The sequence below is a fragment of the Rattus norvegicus genome, chromosome 19, assembly GCF_021556685.1.
Source record: "Rattus norvegicus strain SHRSP/BbbUtx chromosome 19, alternate assembly SHRSP_T2T, whole genome shotgun sequence".
NCBI classification, from domain to species: Eukaryota; Metazoa; Chordata; class Mammalia; order Rodentia; family Muridae; genus Rattus; species Rattus norvegicus.
This window is the reverse complement of record NC_141552.1, coordinates 13937822-13951984: the sequence shown is the minus strand read 5'-3', so window position 1 is coordinate 13951984 and position 14163 is coordinate 13937822. Positions and strand designations below refer to the sequence as shown.

General features: G+C 39.7%; 1 protein-coding gene across 4 annotated transcripts in view; it reads right to left on the bottom strand.

Annotated features, from left to right (window-relative positions):
• The window catches only part of LOC147998803 (IQ domain-containing protein M-like), a 208622-nt gene that overhangs the window by 2579 nt on the left and 191880 nt on the right, over positions 1-14163 (bottom strand). For 3 of the 4 annotated variants that reach the window (XR_015643765.1, XR_015643766.1, XM_087595439.1), the window contains one exon: positions 7961-8288. Coding sequence is in view for 1 of the 4 variants with exons in the window: in XM_087595439.1 (XP_087451565.1) it covers positions 8185-8288 (104 nt within the window). In the remaining 3 variants the exon portion in view is untranslated. Of the gene's footprint in view, positions 1-764; positions 934-7960; positions 8289-14163 lie in introns of those variants that run through there. The other variant, XR_015643767.1, reaches the window with a different exon arrangement.

Below are 14163 nucleotides of genomic sequence, written 5' to 3'. Positions count from 1 at the left end.
GAAACTAACAGAAGTTATGAACCGAATGGATTTAACAGATATCTATAGAACATGTCATCCTAAAACAAAAGGATTTACCTTCCTCTCAGTACCTCGTGATACCTTCTCCAAAATTGACCAAAATTTATAGGATAATTTGTATCCTATAAATTGGTCACAAAACAGGCCTCAACAGATACAGGAAGATAGAAATAATCCCATGCATCCTCTCACATCACCACGGACTAAGGCTGGTCTTCAACAACAACGACGACGACAGAAAGCCCACATATACATGGAAGTTGAACAACTCTCTACTCAATGACAACTTAGTCAAGGAAGAAATAAGGAAAGAAATTAAAGATTTCTTAGAATTTAATGAAAATGAAGGCACAACATACCCTTATAGAAGAAGGGGAGGAAATGGGGGAAGGGACTAATATATACGGGAAATTGGGAAAGGGAATAATATTTGAAATGTATATAAAGAAATATCCAATTAAACAAAGGAAAAAGCTTAAAATGGTAAAAATATATCATTTATTATTACATATACTACATGATACATATATTTATTATATAATATATATTGTTTCGAAATAAAGTTGTGAATTTATATCAGTAAATTTTGATCTACATACCTATACCTATGTGCTCAGGATTGTTTAAGAAATACAAAGGCATCTGTGGTGAAGAAAAGTTTAAAGCCCTGATCCAGATGACTCAAATTTCCTCATAGCCCTATGGGGTTAGATACTGGAAGCCTCCTGCAAAAGTTCACAAACCTGCACAGAGATGAAACGGTGTGGAGATCTTCACAGAGATTAGCTCTCTAATCTAATACTGTCAAGACGTTCTTCTTTCCCGTTTTTTCTTGATACTGATTCATCAGATGAGGGAGTCTTACAACACCCTTGGAAGCCTCCAGCACACTGAGACTAGGTAGGAAGGGTGCTGTTGCAATAAATAATAATAATAATGATAATAATAACAATAACAACAACAACAATAATAATAATAATAATCACCCCCTCATGCTAGAGCTGCACAGTTGGACCACATGGCACTGTCAGGTATTTCCACCTCGGCAGACTCTTTGACCCAGAGCTCTCAAAACCTCTCTACCTGACTCTCAGATTCTACTCTCTGGCCCTAGGAGCAGTCTCTCTGCCTCCATGGCTAGCCTCCATTCAGTGGCTGCCCATCTCGCGGCTCTCTGCTCATATTCCCTGCATCTGGCCCAGCGGATACAGTCACAATTCCCAGCAATCCAACCAAATCAAAACTCTTGAAGCTTGTAATTTATCAATTAGATTTATATCAGTAAATTCTCACTCCACAAAAATGACCACACAATAAACTGATAGCCAATTAATATTGATATAAACTGCGCACCTAGATGAGACAAATTGTCCTGTAATTACCCACCCCTTATAAGATTTTCATAGCTACCTGTGGCTATTTAAAGCCACACGGGGGTGGGTCATCTTTCTCCTCCTCCCTCTTCATTTCTTCTCTTCTCTATTTCTCCTGCCTTTCGAAAACTCTGCCCCCGCCTTTCCTTTTCACTGCCCAGTCACAGGCTTTACCTTTTCATGTGCCTGCCCTCACCTGCATCCACAGGGTGCAGTGAAGGAAATTATGGAAAATCTGAGATTTGGTGCTTTGATGACAGCGACACCCAATAACATACATTATTTACACTTTTACATTATAGTGATTCTCAGACACAATTTCATGTGATTTCATTGCGTAAGTTATGGAAAGTCATGGGCCCTTCCTGTAAGGTAAACATTAGGTTGCTGTTCAGCCTAGCTGCTTTCTATAAGACAAAGTAGAGGTTGCCTAGGCTACTCGCTCGACCCCATCTGTCAGGGGATGTAGCGTCTGAGGGATCTGACAGCAAGGTAAGGATCGGGAAAGTCTGTACAGGACAAGGGACTACAAACTGGGTCCTCTAAACAAGAAGTTCAGCAAGATGAAACTCTGAGGAGGGAAAAATTCTAGCACAGGGAAGTGGAGGCTTGAGATCATCCATCGTTCAATACAGAAACATAATCGTTACAGAGTCCCAGGCTATTAAGGACAACCTTGTTGAGTCTCTTAAATAAAAAGAAAGTAACGATGTAAGAGACAGGAGGAGAAAAATTATTTAAGTTGTGTCACCAAAGACTTAACTGGTATTTTGAGAAAAACGCCGAGTACAGCTCATTATTTAACAAAGGTTTGGAAGGTCTCATTTTTCAAAGCATTATATAGATAGGGGCGCATCTGCAATCCGGAGAAATAGGTGGTTATTCCAGCTTTTAATTTCAAATATTATTTTGTATATTATTCATACTGCTTACATGCATGCAAATTAAAGAATCATTGTTTTCTAGCGCGGTAACCCATGCTTGTAATCCCAGCACGCGGAGGACTAATGGGAGAGAACATTCATGACTCGGAAAGCAGTTTGTACCACGGAGAAGTTCCAGGCCATGCTAGGCTCCAAGAACCTGTATTTCAAGAACAATGGTAGAGCATGGAGACATCTCAATGGATGAAGTGCCGATTATACGAGCATGAGGAGCCGAGTTCAGATCCCCAACATCCATATAAGGAGGCAAGAGGAGAAGTGAAGGTCTGTGACCCCAGTACTGGAAGCGGAGATGAACGGCAAGCTCCGGGTCAATCTCCGGGTCAAGCTTCGGGTCAAGCTCCGGGTCAAGCTCCGGGTCAAGCTCCGGGTCAAGCTCCGGGTCAAGGCAGTGCCTTCTGGTTACTCAGACTAGCTAAGAAGGCGGCTCAAGGCACACAGAGAGTCAATGAAAGCATATGGTAGAGAACTGCAAAGGAAGACAGGTGACACTGGCCTTTCAGCTCATGGACACACACACGGGCAAGTTTACCAGCACACACGGGTGGGTGCACACGCATGCCGTGTTTTTATGGGAAATCAGATTTTCAGTAAGAGAAAAAAATGGAAGTTTGTCAGTGGTTCATTGCTAAATCTTAAAGTCTCCAAATGCAGGACCAAGAGCTCACATGGGGTCTCGAGCCCCTTCAAGCTCTTTCAGTTTTTTCTAAGATTCCTTCAACGGGGGTCCCGTTCTCAGTTCAGTGGTTTGTTGCTGGCATTCGCCTCTGTATTGGCTGTATTCTGGCTGTGTCTCTTAGGAGCGATCTACATCCGGTTCCTGTCAGCCTGCACTTCTTTGCTTCATCCATCTTGTCTAATTGGGTGGCTGTATATGTATGGGCCACATGTGGGCCAGGCTCTGAATGGGTGTTCCTTCTGTGTCTGTTTTAATCTTTGCCTCTCTCTTCCCTGCCAAGGGTATTCTTGTTCCCCTTTTAAAGAAGGAGTGAAGCATTCGCATTTTGGTCATCCTTCTTGAGTTTCATGTGTTCTAGGCATCTAGGGCAATTCCAGCATTTGGAATTTGTAATAGTCACTTATCAATGAGTGCATACCATGTGTGTTTTTCTGTGATTGGGTTACCTCACTCAGGATGATATTTTCCAGTTCCCTCCATTTGCCTATGAATTTCATAAAGCCATTGTTTTTGATAGCTGAGTAATATTCCATTGTGTAGATGTACCACATTTTCTGTATCCATTCCTCTGTTGAAGGGCATCCTCATAGGTAGCAATGAACAGCCTAGTAAGAGTACCCCTGGAAGGGGAAGCCCTTGGTCCTGCTAAGACTGAACCCCCAGTGAAGGTGATTGTTGGGGGGAAGGCGGTAATGGGGGGAGGGTGGGGAAGGGAACGCCCATATAGATGTGAGAAGAAAAAGAAAAAGAAACAGAAAACCTTTTGTAAAATAGAACACTAAGTCTCTGTGCTGTGAAATATCAGAAAGACTTCCCTAAGCAGCATCATGTATTACCTTAAATATGTATATATATATATACATATATATTATATATATTATATATTATATATATGTAAATATACATACAGCAGAATAAATACATATGCTACTCAATAGTTGATATTTTCTTTTTTGTTTATTTTTGTTTGTTTTCTGAGACATGGTGTTACTTTATAGCAAAAGATGTCCCTGACCTAGATTTCACAGCAATCCTACCTCAGCTTGGTGTTAAGGCACGAGTTGCCACATCTAACAATAATGTACTTTTATTCAGAGATTCAAAGTATTTTTGATGTAATACTGGACCTCTGGATCCATAGCTAAAATGTCTGCTCTTAGATACCTGGTTAAGCTACTCAGTGGGTGGCCAGTTTAAGAGACTTTAGAAGTGAAGATCACACATTTAAATTTCACCCATTAAAAATTGTCTAAAACACACGTTAGTACATTTATTAGTATTAATGAGAAACATGTTTCTAAGTACAAATTGGGCATTTATTGTTTTCTAAGAACTAGATATGGAAGAATCAAAAAACAGATCAAATCAGTGTTTTTCTTCTCTCCAGTAGCATTCTTGTAAAGTAAAAGCATTTGACAAAACGTCTGGGAAACCCACACGTGGCACTAAGCCAGGGAGGATGTTCTCACCGTCTCACAACGATTTTGTAAGACACCAAGCTTCTTAAATCCACACGCAAAGTCTTCCTGAGAGTCCGATTATGAAATGCAGTCAGTGTTGGTGAAATTAGAACAGAGCTCAAGAATGCGATGTGGTCACTTTTGGAACCAGTAAATATTAATTTTTGTATGTAATAAGATACCTTAAAATTGAGAGTTATTTTTAGTCATAAAATGTAGAATAGTTACACTGCTTTATGGGTTTAGATAATGCTAAGCAATTGATATTATATTACCATGTTACATGTTAAACTTATAAGTAATGAACACTTTTCTTCCAAATGAAATTTTTGGAAATAATTTTTAAATTGTATAATTTTGACACATGTCCAATGGATTAGTGAGTAGTGGATATAAGTATCTTTCATAAGACAGTCAGACTATGAGTCAAAGTATTTTTTCGAAATGAACAACTTTGTTCTAGTTTTACTGATATTCTTATGATGTTTGTATATATATAATCAAGTCCAATGAGAGATGTGTTATTCTTGGGAACCTTGCCAAGCTGAATTACATTGCTGTCACCTAATGTTTTGGAAAAATACCAAAAGTCAAAACTCTGTAACATTCTCCAATGTTATTTTTGTATAACCATACAGTGGTCTGAAGAGCTAATAAAATTTGCTTAGATATGTGTGCCTTCTGCATGAAAATGTTCCTAGTAAATACTCTTATTTTTGAGATTTCCATAACTTCTATAGATTTTTAATAAAGCTGTAAGCTTCATGTGTTACTTACAGGCTACAATCAGTAAATATCTGTTATTTTAATTAATTTAGATCATGCATTGTAGAACATTTAATATTGCAACCGTTTAAGGTATCAGCTGAGCTAAACCCAATGTTTTGTATGGAGATAAATTGAGGCCCAGGGAGACAATTTTATTGGCTCCAAACATTCAGCCAGTTAATAATGATACAGCTAAGATATGAAACCAGTGAATATGAAATGTTTACTCACTTACCTTCTTTCCCCCACCACACACAGTCTCATTTCATGTTTTATTGTGAGTTACACAGTGTTTTAAAAATTGTTTTGTGTTGATATCTTGTTTGAATAAAAATGTAACCTCCTTCTGAACTGTCCCTTATAGGGTGTCATAATGCTCACTGTTCAGAACATGTAACTGAGATACTCCCATTCAGTCACATCGCCCTTCATCTGTTGCTTTAGTAGCTGCCTCAGTTTCTCCCCTCCCCTCTAGATCCACCCCCTTTCTGTCTCTCATTAGAAAAGAACAGGCTTCTAGGAGATAACAACCGAACATGACAAAATGAAATATAATAAAATAAAGCAAAACCATCACACTGGAGCTGGACAAGGCAACGTAACAGAAGGCCAAGATCCCCAAGAGAAGGCACATGAACCAGAGACCCACCCAGTCGCACGCTCAGGAGTGTGTGACTCAAAATTGCTAAGATGAACGCTATAATATTGATTCAAAAGGCGTTGTCCTCACGTTGAAATAACTTTCTTTTCTGGTCCAATCCATTTTGGTATTCTGTAAACTTCTTACCTTTGAAGGCATCATCTTCTTTAGCTTAGGACAATTTTTTTTTCTGTAATTTTGCTGCAAGTATTTTCTGTGCCTGTGAGCTAGGGTTAGTCTCCTTTCTCCATTCCTACTACTCTTAGGTTTGGCTTTCTCATACTGTTCCGGATCTCCTGGATGTTTCGTGACAGGAGCTTTATTTTTGCCTCTGACCGTTCTACCCATTGTATCTTCAATGCTTGAGATTCTCCCTTCCATCTCTTGTATTCTTTTGGTGAAGCTTGCCTCTGTAGTTCTTGCTCAAATCCCTAAATTTTTTATTCTGAGAATTCTTTTAGTTAGTATTGTCTTTATTGATTCTATTTCCGTTTTGGGTCCTGGAGATTTTTATTTGTTTCCTTCCACTGTTTTTTGTGAATCAAAGTACGTGAAGAGAGAGCTTCAGTTCTTACTAAGACATACCCTTCACAGTCCAGTGATTGCCAACTGTGGCAAGCCATTGACAATTCATTTGCATATAACTGACGACTTCCATCAGGGAGTTGGCTCCAAAACACGATGGACACTTAGAGCACATCCAATATTTCTTCTTCTTTGATGAGCGCCAAGTGCCAATTTGTACATACAATCTGACAGTTGAAAAGTGAAGGCTTCTCTCCCTGACCTTACACTGTCTTCCACAGTTTGAAGTGACATGTTATCATTGGACTTAATGTAGGCCTACACTTCTGAAAGACATTCAGCAACCCCACTGTAGTTTGTTGTAAAAGAAGGAGACAGAGATAACAGTGATGACTTTTTAAAAGTACTTCATTACTCAATGTTATATTCATAACTAAATTTCATTGTATTTTTATAAAGTACCTTTGACATGATTTTATATTAATTACCTCCTGAGATATGATTGTCGTCCATTTATTGAAAAGATAATATCACACTGGGAGAGCTTCTTTTTCAGGTCCATAAGAAACTTTTAACTATAACTGCATATTGTCCTCCCAATATTTAGGAGTAACAGTGGTGCATTTTTACATTTTTCTTGTATGTTTGATTGTGCATTCCTGTTTTTAGCACATGAATAACAAAAAAAACCCTTTCTCACTAAAGTGATTTTCATTGCAACTGTTAGTAAGAAGACTACGTTTAATTTCATTTCCTACATAAGCTATATTTTAGTCAGGCATCAGTGTTTTCATCCTTGTTGGATGTAAGATCTAAACTTTTCTGGTTAGACTGCCTCATGGCTTCTATATCATCTTGGCTCTAGTTTTAGTGAGGCATAGACTTGCGTAGTTCCTCTCCAGACTTCCATGTGCATTCCCATGGTAAACTACCTTATGTAAGTGGCCTGAGGGAACAAGGGGGGATATTAAAGTAATAATAGATCAATGTTAAGCACTTTGAGAACCCAGGATGCCTGCCAGAGGTTATCCCTCGGATATGTGTCTGTGTTGCATATTAGACTCCGCTCCCCTACGGCCGCACCCACCTTCCTGACCTTACACTCCCGTTCATGAAGTTGAGTGTGACTCTAAGAATAGACATATGAATAAAACTAAATTCAGATTCTTAAAGAACTGATGGCGTAGCCACTGCACTTCAAATTCTTGTAGCACAAAGGCCAAATGACTCGTGTGTAGAGCATGTTGGAGGTCTGTTCTTCCCTTTGGAATGAGCAATGTGGTCAAGGAGAGAAACAAACAAACAAACAAACAAAAAAGTGGTCTGTGATCTAGACACGTTTTCAGAAACAATTCAAAAGACTTAAGTGATGAGACACATTCTGACAGACTATTTGAAATGTGTTGTTTCAGCAAAATACCACACCGATACAATTTTGAAAGAGTAAAAATGGAAGCTAAGAATTCTCAAGTTTGTAACCTTCGTTAGCAGCGGAGCAAAATAGATTTCAGTCCAATGAGAATTAATAAGTGACACTGCACAGCTTCACGTCATCATGATTAGCAGATGTTTAATGAGGACGATAAAGACCGCTCATCCAAACTTACTTAGAAATGAGGAACTAACTTGTCAACAGCCCCTTTCGCATATGCAAAGATTCCTCCTTTTATCCTGTTGATAGCAAGTCATTCTGCGTTCATTACTAATATGCTTTTCTGAGGAGGTAAGTTCAACTATTTAATGAAGCACTGTGTTGAAAATTTTATTCCAGTTCTCATGATTTATAAAATTGTCTCATTTTTCTTTCTCTTATGGATCTAGCCACCAACTTCCCAACAGTCCGGATGTTAGCTCTCTTGAGTATTGGATGTCCAGTCACTATAATACAAAATATAGGATTACATTAAGGATGTCCAATCAATTCATACAATGGAAATACATTATGTTTTTGAAATATTAATATATCATATGAAATTAATTTTGGTTGTGCTACAACATGCCAAAAGAATGAATTGGGCACATTTCTCTCATTTCTATTGTATCACCTTATAGATCTTGTCAACTGATTCTCCAACTGTTATTGGACTGAAGAGTTGAGAGAAGGTGCTGGAGAGATGAGTCAATGGTTAAGAGCATTGCTGCTCTTCCAGAGGATCTCAATTCATTTCCCAGCACTGATGTCAGGTGACTCCCTATGAGTGGTAACTCCAGCTCCCAGGAAACCACTACCTTCCTTTGGTCTCTCTAGGGACTCTCACACATGTGGCCTATACTCACACATACAGACATGAAGATAAATAAAATTGAACCCTTTAGTAAGGGTTGAGAGAAATTATATCAGGAAATAAATTTCATTGACATATAGAATACTTGAAATAAATGAGATACACTTTGTTCAATCACAAGAACAAACATATTAAAACTGATAGCATAATATTCATGCAGATACTTAATGTAAGTCACTAATGTATAGCGTGCCTGTATTTGGCTCATATTTATCTGTGCAGTTATTCTGAAAGCTATGAGTCATATATTTACTAAAGCCACCATTATACATAGCAACAATTCAGAGATAGGCTTACATAGCCCAACTGCTCAAGCACTACAGTTGTTAAACAAAAACACAAGCAACTGCCAGAAAACTTGTCATATTGTTGCTGACATTAGCCAAAGGCCCAGCCTTACACAAGCAAAACTAAATTAAGTGGTGAGAGCAAAGTATCTGAACAGGTACAGCTGGAAGAATACTCAAGTAGACCATGGGTAAGGACAGACGGTCAGTGCCACTGACCATTGGAGTGGTCTATCTCTAGTTCTACATGAAGGTACTTGGTAGTACCTTCTGGATGGTTTCTCTGTGTTTTGGATAGGTTTTCTAGTCCCTTATTCAGCTTCTCTTCCCATGCATAGGGAGATCTTGTGTACTGCATTATGGGAGGAAGGCTTCGGTGGGAAAATGAAAAGAGGCAAAAGGCCATTCCCCTATATGATGTTGGAACAGACAAACACATCAATGATCCAACAGAGTGACAGCGGTATAAAGACAGGAAAGGGGCTTCTTCCGTCACTGTGTTGGCTTTATTCCACGTGACTCACCAGAACATGACGTTAGTGGGTGAGAATGGCAGTGGGGGCACTAACAAATCTTCACCAGGCTCCTTAAGCTTCAGCAGGGCATCACGAGACGGGGGTTGGATGGGTGAGTACCAAGTACCGAGAACTTGGAGTTCTGTGCTGCAGTCTAGAGTGATGCACTCGTGAGCAAGTGTGAACTAAGATATTTAAGAGAATCTGTAACCATCACTGAAGTTATGGGGATGGCTTCTGACAGACCACACACACACTCCTGCATACGGACATTCACTTGCAGATATGTGTGCACTCATGGTTGTGTGGGATTGTGAAATATTAAAACTTCGTCTCTCACTTACCATCACCTCTAGTTTCAGATGCTGCTACTTAGAGGGCAAGAGTGACTTCCTAAGAATAACTGAATAGAAAGCACCTCATTTCTGGTTACCAAGTTTTAAAAAAACAAATCAGTAGCAGTTAATAAATACATTCATCTTGAGGTTTTAAATTTGCAAAACTGAAAAACATATAGACGCTTAATAAACCGTAACTCATCCTTTGAAAAAGGATGTGAATCCTTTTCCTTCATCCATCTGTGAATCCATACATACACTTCCTTCAGGCAGAAAAATCCAAGAACAAAGACACGCACATTTCAAGAGGTTATAAAAGACAAAGAAAAGACTTATAAAAGCAAGCTTCCCACTTGGAAGGGTATAGCTTCCTGCAGCATGAGTGGCATTTAGGGATCTAGGAAGTGGGAGTCTGGAGGACTTGGCACGTGGGCCATATGGTAAGAAGACCCTGTGATGAGGTGAGAACTCTGTCCAACTGCATGAAAGTGAGAACTGAAGAGCAGAGTAATGGAGAAAAAAGAGAACCATGTTAGGCTGTGAGCATAGCCCAAGGCTCCCTTCCCTGGCTCCTTGGCCTGGGGAAAGAAAAGGGAAGACCACAAAGATATGAAGTGTGTCCATATCACTAGGATGGTCGAAGACTAGGGAAGTTTGGTTGCAGACTTCTTAGAAAAGCCAGGCTGAGGGCTGAATACAGCCAGGCTTCTGCAGTCTTACATAAAAAACTGATCCCCACAGGGTAAGAGGAAGTCTAATAAGGCTGTGAAATCTCTGAAGGGAGCCTAGGCATTCTGAGAGGACTAGCTGACCAGACCTGACCCCAGTTTGCAAAAAGTAAAAACAGAGTTGGAAGTGCTCAACTCCAGGGGCCTTGGCAAATATCACAGTGATGTCACTGAAAGGCTGCAGGGTCCAGGTAACACAGGTTACAGGATAGAGTAGGTTAGCACCAGGAATGTTAGAATGCAGAATCACTCAATAGATGAGAGGAAATGAGGGAGCAGGCCTCTTACGAAGGACTGTCAGCAAAGAGGCCCTAACAATCATGTGTTAGTAACAGGGGCAACATACAAGCACAAAAGCTGACGAGATGGTGAGATAAAGAGAAAAAAAACAATTACCAACAAGAAAACGTACTCTACACTCATGACCTCTTCATACTTAAGACATGAAAATTAAACTCAGAGTGAAAGCAAATTCAAGGATATGGACGGGAAGACACTGCAGAGGAGTTTGAAGGAAAACTGGAGGCAGAGATAAAATGTGGATGGATTACAGATACATTGACAGAGGGGGAAGACAGGAGAATGGGAGAGGAGAGAAAGAGGAAAGGGGGAACCAACTGACTGACTTTATTTTGGCAATAAGCAGATCTGGGCCCAGATCTTAGCTTTGAAATATCATTCACAATAAAACAGCCTATGGTTCTTAGAGAAATGGACCATTCAAAGGTAACACCACATGAGCCTGCAGAGAGGGGTGTTGCCAGAAAGTAAGGAAATGGTCAAACTCCAGAAATAAAGCATTGTGAGAAAATACAGGAGCCTTGCTTTAAAAGAACATACCTAAGTCAATACAATTAATGTATAATGATATTAATTTAAAAATTGATAGAATGGGACCATTGCACAATATTTCTTAAAAACGTGTGATGTCATCCATCTCTGGAAGGAAAATAGTATCACTAACCCATCTGTTCCCCAAATTGAAATGAAAAGTGTAGTTCATTTATATTTATTTTTAAAAATGTATTTATGTGCTGGAATGTATGTCTAACAGGATGCACATGTGAAGGTCAGAGGGTGGCTCGCAGAATAGTTCCCTGTGTCTATCATGTGGGTCCCAAGAAGTCACTTCCCTCTGCCCACTGTATGGGTCCTAAGAACTAAACTCCGTGTTTCAGGATTGACAAGTTCCTTTGGCAACAGAGCCATCTTGCAGGGCCTGCTTTGTGATTCCGAAACATTAACTGCAGAAAGAGCATCGTCCATCTTTAGAGGAGTGAGGTCTGGTTAAGCGCTTTGTCACCCGAGTGATCCACATTAATGACATCATCTATAAGTCACACTGACAGCAGGTTCTAATGCTTTAACTGGGTTACGTCGTCCCTGTGTCTATTTTTTCCAACCTCATTTAGTTTACTGTCTTCTGTAATAACATAGAGAAGTTTATTTCCTGAAAGAAATATGTAATATCAAAAGAAGTAATATCAAAGAAATCAAATAGATGTCTGAAGATACATTTAAAAAAATGGCTTGAAGCTGACTGAAATAGGTGCAGATACCCCCAGCCAAACATTGGACAGAGGTCGGGGACGCTTACAGAAAAGTTGGGGGAAGGATTGACGGCCACGAAGGGGCTAGGAACTCCACAGGAAGACCAAAAGAGCCAACCAACCTGGACCTCTGGGAGCTCTACAGGACTGAGCCACCAATCAAAGAGCGTACAGGAGCTGAACCTAGGCCCCCTGCCCACATGTAGCAGATGTTCCCACTAATTGCTTTTTATTTAGACTGGTTAAATCATATCAATTGCTTTCCATAGTAATTGGTAATATGTGCTGATTAAATGTGTTAACATAGCAGACCATGCAGCACAAATATGGTATTCTTATATTCCTATAGCAGTATGCCACTGCCTTAGCATATCCTTTACTAGAAACCTGATTCTAAACTTTTCTCCATTCAATGCTTTTTACTATGAAGGCAAATAATTTCTAACCAATTTCAGGTTGGTAAAATCTTTCTTGGACTCTTCAGGCCTAATTATAAGCAATAACCTCTCTGAGAGCTCCCGGGCAAGATTTATGCAAGCAACCTGTCATTCCCATGAACTGGGTCTTGCTCTCTGTCATGGCTGAGAAGAGAAGCTCTGAGCAAGGACTCTGAGAGGTGAGGATACCGGAGTGGCTTCAAAGCTCGCAATTTCAAATTTTTCAGGATGTCTTCTTTTGAAGCTTAAAGAGGATGAAAAAGGAAAATACAAGGCAAAAACAGCGAAGACTTCAGGATCATTCTAAAGGATCGATTTCTCTGCTCTCAGGCCATGCGATGTTCCTTATCTAATCACCCGTTGATGATCACTGAAATTGATTCTTACGTGCAAACGAGTTTACCATAATCTACTCTGATTAGTTTTCAAGATACAGACCAACCTAAATCCAAGGTGTACAAACTTCCCTTTTATTAATCCCTCTTGGATACGTTATTTAGGTATATCTGTGGGTATAAAAGCTTCCAGCTCAATCTCCCAATTGTCATTGTCACATTTTTCCATTTTACAAGAATATTGAATAAGAGACTCGACCTGGCAGAATAGCTCACATTTCTTTCTTCCAGACTTTGAAGTTAATCATTGAAAGTTTCCAAGTAAACACTTGTGCCAGAATGTTACACAACCTCTTTAAAACACGACCTTCATTGAAAGACAACTTGAAAAGGTACATTCGTAGGATAAACACACTCACAGTTGTAAATTCTTCCTATGTATTATTCTGTTAACACACACTAGCTAATGAGCAGCCAGTTCCTATCACCAAAATGTTCTGCAGTCTTGACTCTTATCCCACACCCGAGAAAGTCACTGAAAGTAACATTAACTCTGCGGACAGCCCTCTGATGTGCAAAACATAAAAACCAAGACTGATCAAGAAGACCCAGGCTGGCTCTCAGTGAGCTTGGTCTGGACAGGAGAATTTGCACATCGTTACCAGCGAGTTCTTCCCTTAGCAGCTCTCTTCCAGAGGCAGAAGCATGGCTTAGGTGCTTCTCCATCCTGAGCGCCTTCCTACCTCTCAATCTTTATTGTTTGACTTCAGACAGACAAACGTTCGAGAGCAGAGGGAAAATCAGTCATTTGTCTTCCTTTCTCAAAGATGCACAGAACGGAATGGACCAACCACGGCAACAATCTGTTGGCATGTGACTCCACCTTGAAATGCGATGCCCATGTTTTCAGCTCAGCTCTGAGTCTGATATTGACGGCTAGATTTTGGTATTTCTAAGAGTGACCATCCTTGAATTTTAGCAGCATATTCCACTCCCATGTACCGTCCCCCCGCACCCCTGTATAAGTCTGACGAATTACTCAAGCCTTCAGAACAGTATTGCAATTAGTCTGAGCCTGCAAACAGTTAAGGGCGGTGTCAACACAAGTGTCAACTACAAGCTCTACTGTAGACATATTCTTAGAAGTCCATATTTATTTGACTTGGACATTATCTGAACAAAAGAATCTTACCTTTCAGTGTGGGTTCAAAGATGGTTATTTGGTTATTTAAATAGTATTCGTTTAGATCTATTCAGTTTAGTGCATTTATTATAATT